Source organism: Pisolithus orientalis, assembly GCF_024613125.1.
Source record: "Pisolithus orientalis strain OTSU chromosome Unknown F5J12scaffold_19, whole genome shotgun sequence".
Lineage (NCBI taxonomy): Eukaryota > Fungi > Basidiomycota > Agaricomycetes > Boletales > Pisolithaceae > Pisolithus > Pisolithus orientalis.
This window is the reverse complement of record NW_026260800.1, coordinates 70-16,761: the sequence shown is the minus strand read 5'-3', so window position 1 is coordinate 16,761 and position 16,692 is coordinate 70. Positions and strand designations below refer to the sequence as shown.

The 16,692-nt window shown below is 49.1% G+C and overlaps 5 protein-coding genes across 5 annotated transcripts; 4 read left to right on the top strand and 1 right to left on the bottom strand.

Moving 5' to 3' along the window:
* The first annotated feature begins 1,098 nt into the window (after positions 1–1,098).
* Positions 1,099–3,046, top strand: F5J12DRAFT_163161 (heterokaryon incompatibility protein-domain-containing protein). Its single transcript, XM_051738188.1, has 3 exons — positions 1,099–1,195; positions 1,254–2,962; positions 3,030–3,046. Coding segments are annotated over exons 2-3 (1,707 nt in total). The 5' UTR covers positions 1,099–1,195; positions 1,254–1,257; the 3' UTR covers positions 3,032–3,046.
* Positions 3,047–6,191: 3,145 nt separating this feature from the next.
* Positions 6,192–7,793, bottom strand: F5J12DRAFT_783614 (uncharacterized protein; the record flags this gene model as incomplete). The annotated part of the gene is made up of 9 exons (XM_051742874.1): positions 6,192–6,365; positions 6,399–6,710; positions 6,777–6,911; positions 7,036–7,086; positions 7,190–7,221; positions 7,261–7,391; positions 7,495–7,544; positions 7,572–7,688; positions 7,770–7,793. 9 exons carry the CDS (start codon positions 7,791–7,793, stop codon positions 6,192–6,194), a joined length of 1,026 nt encoding a protein of 341 aa, XP_051598811.1.
* A 277-nt stretch (positions 7,794–8,070) lies between these two features.
* F5J12DRAFT_783613 (uncharacterized protein) lies at positions 8,071–8,828 on the top strand (the record flags this gene model as incomplete). The annotated part of the gene is made up of 4 exons (XM_051742873.1): positions 8,071–8,177; positions 8,234–8,267; positions 8,318–8,502; positions 8,558–8,828. The coding sequence occupies 4 exons, from the start codon at positions 8,071–8,073 to the stop codon at positions 8,826–8,828; spliced, it is 597 nt and encodes a 198-aa protein (XP_051598810.1).
* A 2,480-nt stretch (positions 8,829–11,308) lies between these two features.
* On the top strand, positions 11,309–12,890 carry F5J12DRAFT_838658 (uncharacterized protein). Its single transcript, XM_051746043.1, has one exon. The coding sequence runs from the start codon at positions 11,326–11,328 to the stop codon at positions 12,817–12,819; it is 1,494 nt and encodes a 497-aa protein (XP_051598809.1). The 5' UTR covers positions 11,309–11,325; the 3' UTR covers positions 12,820–12,890.
* Positions 12,891–14,160: 1,270 nt separating this feature from the next.
* F5J12DRAFT_162893 (uncharacterized protein) lies at positions 14,161–15,339 on the top strand. The gene is made up of 6 exons (XM_051738187.1): positions 14,161–14,427; positions 14,477–14,588; positions 14,644–14,700; positions 14,750–14,892; positions 14,959–15,149; positions 15,227–15,339. The coding sequence occupies exons 1-5, from the start codon at positions 14,366–14,368 to the stop codon at positions 15,131–15,133; spliced, it is 549 nt and encodes a 182-aa protein (XP_051598808.1). The 5' UTR covers positions 14,161–14,365; the 3' UTR covers positions 15,134–15,149; positions 15,227–15,339.
* The last annotated feature ends 1,353 nt before the right edge of the window (positions 15,340–16,692 follow it).

Here is a 16,692-nt window from a genome sequence, read left to right as displayed (position 1 = left end):
GACGATGCAAGTGGAGGACCGGGCATATTCATATTCGCCGTTGAGGACCATGGCACCGTCGTTTACAGGAATCGTAGTCAAAAAGTATTGGTTCACTAACGAATCTCTGAACCTGATGACTGCAGTAACAATAGACAAGCTTTCCTCAATATCATTAGCATCGTTCATCCAACGATCTTTGCTATCTTCCCTGTTACCGATGCTTATGTACAGACGTCAGTAGCTCTTCCTCTCGTCTGCACATTGAATCTCGAATGTTTAGGACAGGATGGGTGCCGAGCAGGTCCGCAAACATGACATTAATACCAGTCATCGTGTTCTTTTTACAATTTCAAAATTTGGCTGTGTTCAACCAAGTGGCTGCAGCATGCAGCATCCGCGCTGCAGGAGCCACGATGGCAGATGAAGCTTTAAGTAATATTTATCCTGTGCGGATGGTTATGGTCGGTTACGAAACTGTATGAAGTGAGGGTTGTGGCTGAACTTGGCTGAGAATGTGAAAGTGAAAAGGGAGGGCTGGGAATACCGGTGAGTGGCCAATGTGGACAGAGGTATCGATCACTTCACACGGACTATAATCTATATGATGTCTTGCCACTCCGATCAGATTCTACGAGGAAATGGTGTTATCAATGTCTGTACAAGCCTCCAATATTGTGGGCAGGTCCTAGAGGTGGTCGGCCTACTGCGTGAACATTCCCACTACTCACGCAATAATATCTACTCCTGGATCTAGGACCAGCTTTCGGAACGTAAGCCCTTGAACCAAGCCTCCTTGGAAACAGTCAAGCTTATCATTCAGAGAATGATCATAGATACTTGGTTCTGTGTCAACAACGCTTGTCTGGACGGTCCTCCTGTTATGCTGGTACGCGACGGCTGGGTGAAGAAAAAGAGTTATCGGATCGCGAGAACAAATCTGGAACATCGTTGCCTCATGATAAGCACATGTAGGTCAACTGAACCTAGTTCGCCATTAATACTTGCCAGATGTCCCTGTCGAGCGCTCACGGACATGATGCTTCTTTGTGTCGCAGCTGAATAACATGAGGATTGGGCCTCCTCATGCTCGATATCTGTGCCTCTTATTAAGACCCTCAACGAAGTTCAAGTTGACTCATACCCCTCGCTTGTTCTTCGGCGAACACACCAAGCGCACTACTTGAAAAACAACCCTGTAATTCGGACGTAAATAGTACGTGCGATGACCTGTAGTTGTTGATCCAGCCTTGAGCTTATCACCCACCTCCCAGAACGATGCGGCTGCTGGATGTGAAAGTTGTTCTCGATAGGGAAAAGGACACCCAAGGAACTGGACTACAAGCTAAAATCTTTAGTGAACTTGATGGCGGGTCTGAAGAATATGCAGTACTGTCACATCGCTGGGGAAAGGAAGAGGTCACCTACGATGAAATGACCCGGCTCATGGAAGTGGTTGAACCTGCCAGGGAAGAGGTTAAACAGCGCGCCGGCTACCAGAAGATCGTCAAGAGCTGTGAGTGGGCCATGAATGACGGCTATAGGTGGATGTGGATCGATACGTGTTGCATCGACAAACAGAAGATCCTTGAGCTGTCGGTCGCCATTAGGTCAATGTATCGGTGGTACAGTAAATCGCAGAAATGCTACGTGTACCTCAACGATGTTGAAGACTCGAACTTTCCAACTGAGCAAGACTTCAGCAGGTTTGGCAAAACCAACGGTTGGCCAGAGTGGTTCTCGCGGGGCTGGACGCTCCAAGAGCTCATCGCGCCGAAACAAGTCAAATTCTTCAACAAGGGCTGGGCTTGCATTGGTGACAAGGAGAGTCTCGCAGACACGTTGGAGAACATTACGCGGATCCCTGTCGATGTTTTGAAGGATGGGCTGCAGTCCAGGCGTCGTTGCGTTGCGCAAATTATGTCTTGGGCAGCGGACCGGAAAACGGAGAGACTGGAAGACCGAGCATATTCGCTACTGGGACTATTCGAGGTGGACATCCCTCTGTCCTACGGAGAGGGCGAAAAAGCATTTTGGAAACTACAGCTTGAAATCATCAAGATGCGCAACGATCACAGCATATTCGCATGGAACCCCAAAGGGCAGTTTCACCAGTGTGGCAGTGTCTTGGCTGACGACCCAAGCTACTTCCGTGATTGCCACAACATTGAAAAGGTGGAACCCGGCGAGTTCGTCGACGAACTAACGAAATATATTCGTCAGAACCGACTCGCCATCGCCAGGTGGCCCCACCTCCGTCCGAGGTCACGCAGTGGTGCCCTTCGCGAACTGCCTAACATACTCCTCGTCCCTGATGGCATTCGAATTTATTTGCCCGTGATACCCCATCGCGACTCTGCATCGGTCTTCAGAGCCATACTGGCCTGTCGAGACTACTACGGAAACCTGATTACCATCGATTTCAAATCTTCTGGAGTTAGCTCCTACAGGATCCCTGCCACTAGACGTATTCGTAAATCGCGTCCCCCGGAGCTTAGGATTCACTATCTCGCTTGGTCGGCCCCATACAGCGGGGAAGAGTGCCATCATTTTAAACTCCATGACACCCTTACCTCGTATCATGGTTTCACCCGTCGCGGCACGTTTCCACACATGATCGCAGATAACGCAGTCACACTCTCGTCGCTCATAAACGATTTCATCGTCGTAGTGTATGCCAGCCACGATTCCAGGCATCTATTTGCAGTTGGACTTGCACACTACCTCGGTACACCATCGGTCCACGTGGTGTGTGACGAATCATCTGCGAATCAAGAGGTGCCGTGGACAGAGTTCGCCAAGAAAGTATACGATACGCTGTGGAGTGCGCCAGTCGAGGACTTTTTTATCAGCGGCGTGAAGTGCGCTCACCTTCCTCGGACAATCTGGGATTCGAAGGTTGTATGGTACAGTGGGAACGTGCAGACCCATGTGATGGTCGACGTCGAGCAATGCTCCGGTTGTTGCGTTGGGCCACGCGAATGTACGGCTGCGTCCGTGAGCACTCTCTTTTCCATATGCATAGCAGATGTAACCATCTATGACCTTAGAATGATTGGGATCGTCTTGATTTGCCGGGGTTCATGAAGACAGTTCACAATTTTCGTGGGTTGAAGCTGGATGGGAAGCGCGTGTGGCTTTGCGAGTGTTCTGGTCAAAGGATCGCAGTGAGTCATAATGCACTCATCGTAGTTACACCGAGCCTAACACAAACAGCTTGGTGATTATGGGGACTATTCCAGTGGCAATTTCAAATCTGACGGCAACATATTTGAGGATATGCAAATGCTTGGCATAGACCCCGCGGACCCAGCTTATCGTCCCGTGGCCTCCCGCGTATCTGGCGATGCGGATGTATTGGATGGCGAGCAGGACCGGAATGACTATGCCGTAGAATTTCGCCTTCAGGACAGATACCTGACGCTCCATTCACCGAAGGGCTTCTCACTTCCGAACAATCCAGAACTCGTGTTGCTGCTGAAAGCCTTGGCCACTCGCCTTGCAGGCAAATATCTGGTGGCAACAGTCATACAATGCTCGTATTTCCACAGCATCAACGTGGAGGGAGGTAGAGGGGATTCGGAAGGTGGTTAGTATTCCGTTCGGATGGTGGCTTGCCTTGGTTTTGATCTTGAGCATCAGATTCGGCATCCAAGACCGGTGGTCAGTTGACAGAGTCAGGCGTCGTTATCCCTTTATGTACCATTGCGAGCCCACAAGTTTGGCGACTGAAACTGGTATGTGCACGAAGGAGAGAACAATACAAAAGTATCCGGTGAGTCCCCTGCAGTTCGTGTCATATTGGGTCACTAATTCGAAATGTAGTAAGCATTTTTACACGTTAACGAACCTGGTAACTATTCCAGTCAACCATGTTGCGAGTGCTGAATTTGTTTGACTTGTTACATGACCCGCAGCATCGACCTGCAGGAACCGAATCTAGACGTGAACCTGCAGTGAGTTGAGTCAACTACGCGGGACGAAGCCACACTTACAATGCTAACAGAGTAGATGGAAGAAGCATGGAGCAGTTACGTTCCTCTCGGATATATTCGGTTTAGAGAACTTGAAAAATTATGTACGTATTTCTTCCTTGTGTACTGTAGGCTGCTCCCACCCTTAGAACGTAGGTCGGCGAGATAAAGTTTTTTGAAAGGCTCCATTTGGTGGTGGAAACCCAATCATGCAGTGACACATCCGCAGGTATTTTCGAGGATTAGGCTGTCATATGAAACATATTCGTCGTGTATACTTACGTTGCGGCCATAGGAGACGGTTTGCCTGCACGAGCAGTGACGTCGTTATGGGATCGCCTTGAATCCATGGCGGTGCGACACCCACTCCCTGGAATAGTGGTACCGCCCTTACTCCAAATGGGCGAAGCCTTTGACCGATGGCTTCCGTTTCGTCGATACGTTATTGCGAGGCAACAGACGCGACGCGAAATAATGTCCATAGCGCAAACTCTAAGCGTTGGGGTAAATATTGCTATCAACTGAAGGAGGTCGAGGTTGATTCTTCTCAAATAGCTACTCGAGTATATCTATAGTGTCATTCTCAATGTGTGTGGACAGTGAGTACTTTTTCACCTCGTATTGCCCCATGTTTCTACAATTCTCCTGTGGTCTAGTAGCAGACGGGAGGATCAAGCGAGCCATACTGGTTATGCGAGGTAAGGCCAACGCCCTTTAATGCTGAGTAGATTCAGTAGGCCCTAAGCACGATACTCAGGGAGATTAACATCAGTGCCATGTTACAAGAGATAACGACACTCCAAACAAAGCTCGATGCAGCAGAAGATGGAGACGAACAGCAAGCACTGGAGGAGGATGTAACAGGGAAGGCATGGATATCTTGAAGTCATAAAACTTCGTGATTGGTTACTCATTTGTTGATAGGTCCTGTGGCTTTCTTGGTGTGGAATCCTTTCAGAAGTAGAACGGCGGTTATCAGAGGCAAGCGGTGTCCCTGATTTCCGTGTGAGCACCATTTAATATGGCTCAGGTTGTGAAATACATACGGAGGGATGGGGATTCGATGACGCAGGAAGCCTGTGGCCGCTTTCACCAGGGTTTGTATGAGATTGGGGATATTATTAAGAACACGACACATGTACACCTGGATGATGATCTGGCTCACTTGCGGCGGTAGGCGACGTCATTCGACGCGTGGTATTGCTGAACATGAATCGCTATTGTTCTAGGATCATGCTTGATGCGGGAGCAGGCGTATCAAAACATCAGTTGTGGTTTGATGCCCGCGTTGTAGAGCCAAAAAAGGGGTCAAGTGTGCCCGTTCCGAGAGACAACCCCCTTGCTATTCCAGCGTAATCCGTCGAGCACGCCCACACGTTTACGGTTGAACGAACTCTGGACACTGAAGACAACACCATCCGAGTAGGTTCGACTGGTGAACAAGGACCGTGGCATTGTTACCAAGTATTGGCTCAGTCTTCAAGGTAATGAATTTCTGAACTGTTGTCTGCGTTGAAACAGTAGGCAATATTTCCTCAGTCATAATTATGGTTGACCAGACCAGTGCACATAATCATGCGCCTTAGTCCCGAAATATGGTTCCCTTTGTATCAGGACGATTATTCATATGAGCAGTTTCATGTTGAATTGCCTCATTGGCAGGTAATGTAGTACTAGCGATTTCAATCACTTGTACAGCTCTTGGGCTTGTTATCATCACAATCGTGTCTGCAAATTCTACCTGTTTAACTTCTAGTTAATTCTGACTTTGTGACATTGCTACGGCAACCAAGAACGCTAGTTTACTGATGCGCTGAGTGGATCTAGACGATGGGCATCCATATGTATGGCTATAACTTGCATTGCCTCCAAAAAACGAGGCAGCGCGACCGCAGACGGGGTTTCGCTTGGATTCATAGTTAATTCGCATTTTCATAACTTGTTGACCATCACTTACACTGATATACTCCATTAACCGTAACCCGCATCACCCAACTCCCATTGCATATACTCTTCATCACGGCGAGTATAGAATCTCATGGATTAATCAGGTCATCTGGCTGTTTACCTCCCCTTATCAAGAGTTGTGGCCTCCGAAGTAAACACGTAGTTGTCACCAGTTCCAAGAGAGAACAAGCTTGACTGACAACCCCTTCTCCGATTTATGTGTGACTCCAACAATTCTGAGTCTATCTTCGTACATCCTCTCAAAGCTTGCTCATATACCGCTAGGATGTTTTAGATGGTAGGATCGATGGGTGCGCTAGAACTAGTCTGGTAGCCATTGTCCATCGTATTATCGGCACGGGCCTCCGGGGTGGCAAGGTACCAGGGTCTTCTGATGCTTGCTACTACGGCTCGCATCAGCATGGACGACAACAATACTCGCTGCCGTTCGAGGATCGTCACCAGCTAGGGGAGAAGTCGAACGAGCCACAGGCATACTCCCAAGGCCAGTGGCACCGCCTGAGCTAGCCGAGGCTGTTGGTGATGAAACAGTGAGGTGGAGAACGAGTAAAAGTACCGTGTTGCATCCTTGGTGATGAGTGTGCGTCCGGAGGGTTCATTTCTCCTTGTGTGGGCTGCTCGCAGCACTGCGTTTAGAATCTTGGTATTCGCTGCGGTACTCTGACACTCGGAGATGTTCGTATATTGCTTGCAGGCGCAGGCGTGGGAGAGGGTTTGCAGGGGAACAGGACTGGTCCGCTTCATAATCCAAGCAACTGGTAGCATCACTGGCTGGGGGGCCGAGCTCGCCTGTGACATAGAACGAAGACAGCGAATTCATAGCACAGGCTGTCTTCCCAAGAAATGCTAACACACCTGTGCATTCATTCTCCGGGAAGGATGGGAATGGGAGTCAGAGGGCGAAGAAATGGAATTTCCCATTGGATATGCGCTGCTGTGAGGGGCTTCCTTATTAACTTCGGCTTCTTGACTCGCTTTCCCTCCCTTCGTCTATGCAACATCCCCCTTCGGTTAGCCTTGTTTGTTTTTCCATGGTCATGCCTGTCTTCCTTCGCAGTAACGCTAGGTCCTCCCCAACTGCGATGTTGGTTTCAGCCTCGGCGTCAGTACCGACATTGACGGCCACATCCGAGCCAAATTTAACGCCCACTATTACAAGGGGGACCTGTAGGGTAGTTGAAATGCACGCCGAAAGGAAGCAGGACCCGTTCTAGCAGAACGAACAAGACTCCATCGACCTGACGGTAACCATATTCTCTGTGACACACAGGTCGTTCACTCAAAAGGAGTGGAATTCCACCTGGAAACGTGTTAGCATGTAAGAACGTCAAATTCTTACATAATCTAAGGAGGGCGGGAAAGGGAACGCTTAGGATGTACATGAGGAGAGGGACACGCGAGGTTGCGAAGACACAGATTAGGTATTGGTATCGCCTTCCCCTTCCCAGTGCGAAGAGGGAAGGGTTGGATCTGCAAGACAACGGACGTAGGCCTCAATACGTGCGCTATTACCTGTTTCCGTATCGATGCTTGGATTTATCATACAGAAGACTACGTCATTTCGGTTACTCACACGCTGTCGAGCACCGCAGCTTGTACTTGAAAGTTGCGAACGCTGAATGCCTTGAAATACGACACCAACACTCATACCCGAGTGGAATCAACGGCGGCCCTGATGATGGTGGATGGGTCACCCGCCATGTTCGATGGCGACGACACCCGCATGGTTCGGTCATGGTCGCAGAATCGGAGCAGACTACAACCACACTGCACAGATCAACTGGAAATAAATTGGATATGCAGAAAAACAAGGCACACAGCGACGGTGGAGTGACTTGTTTTGCTCACGAGCTCGAGCCTGTGCTTCAACATGGCGAATACAGAATCAGCTTGTCGCCACTGATGACCATGTTCAAGTTCCACCTTTTTCTTTATCTAGACTCGGCGTGACCTGTCCAGCTCCCGGGATCGGGATCGGGATCCGGAACCATAATCAAAAGTAGAAATCAATGCCGTACCACTGTAAGTTCTAATCCGCTGCCTTCTCTTGCAACACGCCTACTACATCGGAGCGACATTCTTGATGGTGAGGTCGCGCAACTATATGTAGGGCTCGCTATGGCTTATCGACCTGTCTTAGTGGCGGTATATGGGCCGCAAAAGCGGAAACTGCCTGCCTTTCAGGCATGGCACCTCTTCTGAGAAGCAGGTTCCAACCGGAGCTCCACAGACTGAGAAGGCAGAGAAGATAATTGCGTGAGTAACACACATGTTTACGAAGAACGAAGGGAAAGTCAACTATTTGTCTGCAGAGTAATGGGGCAGTCAGGCAGCGGCAAGGCAGATGTGAGATTTAGTGACCGAAGTGAAGCTAACTGCTCTAAGTATTGGAATAGCTGATACGCCAACTCGCGCGAAACTCGTGGCAGAGGCCGGACCGCGCTCACCCGCATCGAGTCACGGCCATCGAAGTGGATGTGAGAAACGTTAGGGTAACCCTTCTCAACACTCCCGACGTTGGAAAAAACTCGCCCGAAGCAGTTATCGCCTGTTATCTACGAGAGTGGTTGCAACAATCAGGGTGAGGAGGATAACTAAATGAACTACACCCTCGGGATTCACATGGTCACAAACAGTGCTCACCTCACGGGTATCTTGTACTTTCAAGATTTGGATGATAGGCGAGTCATACGACTCAACCTGGACTGCTTCCGCGACCTTTGCGAGGTGGACGAGGTCTACCCGACTGTCCTTCTGGTTGCTACGGGTAAACGGTCGATCATGCACAAAGAGCTTCAAGACGGAGAGTGGAAGAACGCAGTGGGAAAAGGTGCGAAAACCTATGTGTATATGAACACTAAGGAGTCGGCGGAAGAGGCAATCCGTCACGTGGTGGCATGCTCATGACCGTTGCCACGGCCGCCCACGGAATGACAGGAGCCTCGGGCTTGCGCAGAGCCGGCCCATCGGGGCCAGTTGCCCTTCTGGGAACAATTTTTCTTTATTTGTTTGGTTAGCGCCATTATTTGTTTATCTTTTCCACTATTTGTGTCGTCAGAAGAAAACTTTTTTAAGATCAACACGTCTTATTTGTACCGTTATTTGTTTATCATTTCTACTATTTGTGTCGACAGAAGAAAACTTAGGATCAATCTGGTGTCCAGACTGGAATACGAGGTGCACATCGACCGTACTCTGAGCCGTACCAGATAGGACCTTAGTCTCGACAACAGAGGGGACTGCTCAGGGCAGAAGATCCTGGATCTCTATCCGTGGTCGGTCATTGAGCTCCCTTGCTGAAATCTGCAAAGTTCGGATTTGTATTACTCCCAATTGTCAATTTGCACATGGCAGTGCTGCTGGGCTTGTCGAGGTGTCAGTTTGCGGGTGGTGCATTCCATATCACCAAACTGCGGTCCGATTCTAAATTTGCTGTTTCCAAGTTGGGTCCCGATGTGGTCATATTAATAGGGACAGCAATTCGGCTCGAACCGCCTTTTTTCCATGCCCAAATGGCAAAATAAGCGCAGTGGGAATTGGACCTCGTGTTTTATTTCCAATTATTGGACGGGGAACACGCAGAGTTCCAAAACTCGGAGAATGCCGCTGGTAGGCATTGATTGCTGGCACGGCCCAAGTAGTATTCGAATACTGGAACTGGATTGCATGAGCTGCAAAACTACCCGAGAGTATGAGCAGCGTATGGATCATGGCCTCCGTTTGGAAGTGACTTGTAGTAAGACTCCTTTCGCACTCGGTAAAACACTTATTGGCCAACGAGATCTGGGCTCGCTCAAATACGGAAGGGTAGTCAACAGCCGCGTCGCGTTGCTGTTTCCCAGATGTGACTGCGCGATAAGCTCGGATCACCTCATGTAATGAGCCCCCTGCAATTAGGGTTTGGTCGTAAGTCGAAGGGACCGCGGGAATCTGCAAAAAGCGTCGAATTACGCTAGGCCGGCATCTACAAACTTATCTGCAAATCGCTTAGTGCTCTAAGAGCAACGTTAGAGCGCTTAGCATCGGTAACAGTGCGTGCCGAGCTCTCAAACAATTCAAAAACTGTCTGAAGCGCATGCTGTAATTCGACCGTCTTGCAGATGAAACGTTTAGTGTTCGACAAGGTTCAACAGGTGCTTAGCATTTGCCGAGTTGAGTAACAGTACTCGCCAAGCTCCCAAACAATTCAAAAACTGTTGCTGTAATTCGACCGTTTTGCAGATTAGTTTGCGCTGGCTGTTTCTCAGAGGTGCCGTAAGAATAATGTAATTGATTCACGCAGCACGGCAGAAAAAGAAAATAGTCAAGCCTTAGTCAGAACTACCTTTTCCCAGAAGGGTAAGTCTCGATTTCAAACGTTCAAACCCCACTAAGATACTTAACACCCTACTACTTTACCTAATATCTCATGTACCAGTCAAGTCCTCCCTCTTAACACATAACCTTGCGAGTTTGGTAGTTCTATGGAATATGGGAGTATGAGAATTCTAGGAATGAAACAATGTACAGTAGGGGCTTTCTCAGCGTCAGTGGAGATGTGGCTTGGAGAGAATCAGAATCGGCTGTGGTGCCTTGTCACGTTGTTAGGGCACAACGCCCTCCGTCCCACATCACACGCCCTCTGCACCTCGTTGATGCAACTGGAATTTCAAGCTTTGTATTCAGTTGTCTGCGCGCGTTCTCCCCTTCTTTAATGGAGGAGTTTCTTTGGAGGTTACATTCTGAAGTGTAGAACAGGGATTGTCATACGAGGTGTTTGGGTCGGGTTCCCTGTGTTTCAAATCGGTGAAACAGGACAATTAACATTACGTTCGAGGCATTCATTTGTGGATAAGTAGACGCTCAAGTGAGTCAGCCGAGGACTTTCCTTCGGAAAGTGCCGTAGGAACCCGAAGAACGCACGAGGGCCAGCGACGTTATTTCGAGCTTCTCTTCGTTTGGTAGGCATCCATCACACGACTTGGAGGACGTTCTGTAATCTCGGGCAGTAGATGGTACGTGTGATGACCCGTATTTGCTGTGCTGGCAGCCTTGAGCTTCCCACTCCCCTCCTCCTAGGAAGATGCGGCTACTAGACGTAAAAGCTGTTCTCGAGAGAGAAAGGGACATCCAATGTTCCGAACCCAAAGCTAAGGTCTTGGATGAGCTTGATGACAAGACGGCGAAATATGCAATACTATCACACCGCTGGGGAAAGGTCGAGGACGAAGTCAGTTATGATGAAATGACTGGGCTCATGAGGATGGACAATCACGACAGGAACGAGGTCAGGCAGCGCGCCGGCTACAAGAAGATAATCGATGGTTGTAGGCGGGCCCTGCAGGACGGCTACGGGTCCATGTGGATCGATACGTGTTGCATCGACAAGCGGAGCAGCTCCGAGTTGTCAGAGGCCATCAATTCGATGTATCGGTGGTTCCAAAATGCACAAGTGTGCTATGCGTACCTCAGCGACGTCAGCGAGTCAACCTTTCCTACTAAACAAGACTTCAACAAGTTTGGCAAATCCAACGGCTGGCCTGAGTGGTTTTCGCGGGGCTGGACGCTTCAGGAGCTGATCGCTCCGAAACGGGTCAAGTTCTTCAACAGGGACTGGTTGCCTCTTAGCGGCAAGGAGAACCTTGTGGACACGTTGGAGAAAATCACACGAATTCCTATCGATGTCTTGAAGGACGGCCGGATTCCAAGGCGTGTCTGCGTTGCTGAAATCATGTCTTGGGCTGCTGACCGGAAGACGACGCGAGAGGAAGACCGGGCTTACTCGCTGTTGGGGCTCTTTGGCATTCACATGCCGATGTGTTACGGCGAAGGGGGGAAGGCATTTCAGAGGTTACAGCTCGAAATCATCCGGGTTTGCAACGATCACAGTATATTCGCATGGAATCCTAAGGGTCAGTTTGACTGGGTTGGCGGTGTCCTGGCAAGTGACTTGGGTCATTTTCGTGGTTGTCGTGACATTGAAAAGGTGGAGTCCGACGAGTTTGTCGACGAACTCACGAAATATAGTCGTCAGAACCGACTCGCCATCGCCAGGATGATGTGCAACTTCAGTGGCAAACTCGCATGTCTGAGGTCAGGCGGCCGTGCTCTTCGCGAACAGCTTGCCATATTCCTTGCCGTCGATAGGGGCATTCAAATTTGCTTGCCCGTAATACCCCATCGCGACTCTGCATCGGTCTTCAGAGCCATACTGGCTTGTCGAGACTACTACGGAAACCTGATTACCATCGATTTCAAATCTTCTGGAGTTAGCTCCTACAGGATCCCTGCCACTAGACGTATTCGTAAATCGCGTCCCCCGGAGCTTAGGATTCACTATCTCGCTTGGTCGGCCCCATACAGCGGGGAAGAGTGCCATCATTTTAAACTCCATGACACCCTTACCTCGTATCATGGTTTCACCCGTCGCGGCACGTTTCCACACATGATCGCAGATAACGCAGTCACACTCTCGTCGCTCATAAACGATTTCATCGTCGTAGTGTATGCCAGCCACGATTCCAGGCATCTATTTGCAGTTGGACTTGCACACTACCTCGGTACACCATCGGTCCACGTGGTGTGTGACGAATCATCTGCGAATCAAGAGGTGCCGTGGACAGAGTTCGCCAAGAAAGTATACGATACGCTGTGGAGTGCGCCAGTCGAGGACTTTTTTATCAGCGGCGTGAAGTGCGCTCACCTTCCTCGGACAATCTGGGATTCGAAGGTTGTATGGTACAGTGGGAACGTGCAGACCCATGTGATGGTCGACGTCGAGCAATGCTCCGGTTGTTGCGTTGGGCCACGCGAATGTACGGCTGCGTCCGTGAGCACTCTCTTTTCCATATGCATAGCAGATGTAACCATCTATGACCTTAGAATGATTGGGATCGTCTTGATTTGCCGGGGTTCATGAAGACAGTTCACAATTTTCGTGGGTTGAAGCTGGATGGGAAGCGCGTGTGGCTTTGCGAGTGTTCTGGTCAAAGGATCGCAGTGAGTCATAATGCACTCATCGTAGTTACACCGAGCCTAACACAAACAGCTTGGTGATTATGGGGACTATTCCAGTGGCAATTTCAAATCTGACGGCAACATATTTGAGGATATGCAAATGCTTGGCATAGACCCCGCGGACCCAGCTTATCGTCCCGTGGCCTCCCGCGTATCTGGCGATGCGGATGTATTGGATGGCGAGCAGGACCGGAATGACTATGCCGTAGAATTTCGCCTTCAGGACAGATACCTGACGCTCCATTCACCGAAGGGCTTCTCACTTCCGAACAATCCAGAACTCGTGTTGCTGCTGAAAGCCTTGGCCACTCGCCTTGCAGGCAAATATCTGGTGGCAACAGTCATACAATGCTCGTATTTCCACAGCATCAACGTGGAGGGAGGTAGAGGGGATTCGGAAGGTGGTTAGTATTCCGTTCGGATGGTGGCTTGCCTTGGTTTTGATCTTGAGCATCAGATTCGGCATCCAAGACCGGTGGTCAGTTGACAGAGTCAGGCGTCGTTATCCCTTTATGTACCATTGCGAGCCCACAAGTTTGGCGACTGAAACTGGTATGTGCACGAAGGAGAGAACAATACAAAAGTATCCGGTGAGTCCCCTGCAGTTCGTGTCATATTGGGTCACTAATTCGAAATGTAGTAAGCATTTTTACACGTTAACGAACCTGGTAACTATTCCAGTCACGTTGCAAGTGCTGAATTTGTTTGATCGTTACGTGACCCGCAGCGTCGACCTCCGGGAGCCGAAGCTGGACACGAATCAGTGGTGAGTTGAGTCAACCACGCGGGAACTACGAGGATACACTTACCCGGATAACAGAGTAGACGGAAGAAGCATGGAGCGGTTACGTTCCTCTCAGATATATTCGGTTTGGAGAACTTGAAAAATTATGTGCGTACTTCCTTCTGTAATACCGGCTGTTCCCACCCTTAGAACGTAGGTCGGCGAGGTAAAATTTTTTGAAAGGCTCCACTTGATGGTGGAAACGCAGTCACGCGGTGAGACCTCCGTAGGTATCGTCGAGGGTAAGGCCGTCAGGTCAAACACACTCGTCGTATATACTTACATTGCGGCCCCAGGAGATGGCTTGACAGTCCGTCCAGCGACATCTTTGCGGAATCCTTTCAGGTCTAGCCTCAAATCTAGGGCACCACAGAACCCGTGCCGCAAATTAGTAGTACCTCCTTTACTCCAAAAGTGCGAAGCTTTTGGCCCACTGGTTGAGTGGCGTCGATATCTTGTTGCGAGGCAGCAGACGCGGTGCGAGGTGAAGTCTATATCACAGACTCTGAGCGTCGGCGTAAATATTACTATCAATTGAAGGGAGTCGAGGCTAATTCTAAACACACACAGCTACTTCAACACATCTATACCGCCATCCTGGATGCGTCTGTAGCTGAGTGCCAACTGTGAGGCCCCCTTTCACCTCGCATTGTCTTCCTTTACTATGATGATTTTGTGTTCCGGTTTCAGACTGAAGGATCAAAGTAGCCACAGTGATTATGCGAAGTAAGACCAATGTTCAATAGGTTTCGTAGACCCTGAGCACTATACCCAGGGAGATTAATCTCCGTGCCATGTTGCAAGAGATAACGGTGCTTCAAACAAAACTCGATGCAACGGATGATGAAGATGAACAGCAAGCACTGGAAGAGGACGTGACAGGAAAGGCAAGGATATCTTGCGGTCATAAAGCCTCGAGATTGATCGTTCATCTGTTAATAGGTCCTGTGGCTTTCCTGGTGTGGGATCCTTTCAGAAGTGAAACAGCGATTACCAGAGGCAAGCCACCTTGCTGATTTCCGTGTGAACATTGTCTGATGTAGCTCAGGTTGTGGAATACATACAGAGGGATGGGGATTCAATGACGCCGGAAGGCCGCGACCGCTTCCGCCAGGGTTTGCGCGAAATCGGGGATATTATTAAGAAAACACCACACGTACACCTGGATGATGATCTAGCTCACTTGCGGCGGTAGGCAACGTCATTCTACGCATGATGTCGATGTCAATTGCTGAGTATGAACATCTGTTGTTCTAGGATCATGCTTGACGCCGGGGCAGGCGTATCTAAACATGCATTATGGCTTGTTGCGCAGGCGGCAGAGCAAAATAAGTGGTCAAGCACACCTATATTGAAAGAAGACTATCCCGCTATTCCACCTCGCTTCATGGAGCACGCTGACACCAACTATCGAGCGAACTCCGAACACTAGAAATGACACCGTCCGGGTATGTTCACCCTGTAGACGAGGACCACGACATTGCTGACAGAAATCATGGTAACAAATCCCTGAACTTGCTGACAGTCCCCTAGCTGTGGATAACCTTTATCAATGGGTGAAGATGTTGACAGTGGGCTACACCTAACAACACCTCTGCCCCAGTGCTGACCCTGGCTATCTGCCTCTTCTGGATGTCACTTGTTCATATGAACTAGTCCCTAGGCTTGTTTTGATCAAAACCATGTTTCAGCTTGTTTGATTTTTATGAAGCTTGTGTCAGTGCTGCTGAAACCTAGAGCAATAACGATCTACTGAGCTGTGTTGATATGGATCCAAATGATGAGGTGTGTATGACCACCACCAACGCCTTCCGAAGGGCGAGAATTCACGGCCGTGTAAGCAAGCAAAGCAGATGGAGGGTCTCTCTTGTAATCACATTTTCGTCAATTTTTGGCTGTCACTTTCACGCTTTTCACTCAGCACCACCTGCCCTCATGATGGCGAATACAGAGCCTTGTGAATGAACGAGGCCACCAAGTTGCTCTTATTGGGTGCTGTTAATCCCCAAGCAATCCCGTAGATGTTGTCAATCCCGTGAAGTGTGGTAATACGTAGCCAGACCAGAACGTCATCTCCGATTCATGTATTACTCGAGCAGGTCCGGATCTATCTGTGCATACCAATTCGAAGACTGCCTGCACATCGCTAGGGGGTGATGGGATCAGTGAGTGCCCTAGGGCTAGTTTGCTGGCGACTGTTCGTCATGTTGCCAGCACCGCCCTCATGGTCTGGTTCTGCACGTATTAAAAAGAGTGACGGCACTGGTGATACACTCCCTGCAGTTCAAGGATTCTCGTCACCAGAGGCAAACTTCCAAGTCCAGAGGCACCGCCTGACATAACTGAGTCTGTTGGTGGCCAAATTTCTACTCCATTCCCAACGCTCTTGGCTACGCCACTCAAGAGGAGCTTGACAAATGAGTGAGTAACTAAGTCAGAAGTACCATTGAAAAATCAAGACTTCGAGACTAGATGTTCGTTCTTCAATCCATTGCGAAGTTCTCGAATGGAACTCTGGATCGCAAGTGCGATTCGTAGAGAAATTGATCAAGACCCAGCCCAGGTTGAAAACTGTGCTCCATTCCGCTCGTAACAGTGAATCCTATCGCAATCTTCAAAACTTGGGTCAGTATAACTTCTCCATCTTTTCCGCGAACTCGTTCTTCAAGTACCTTGATGGTTGAGCATGAAAGGTACATCAGGAAAATAACACTTTACTATTTTTGACTTTTTGTGACTAATGTGACTTGTTAGGAAGGAATCTACTATCATTACCCATGTCCTGCAGGCATGGCTGCACTGTTCTTGCTTATTTTGGTCTTGTTCAAACCACCTAATTCATAGCTTTCAGTAGATACCACATACATTCAAATTGATGGAGGTTCCAAAGAGATATTGTGATTTTTCTCTCAGACAGTGTGCATCACACCAATGGCTCAATACCTCTGAATTTTCAGACATTTTCTAGTCTTCTTGGCTTAGATATATCAT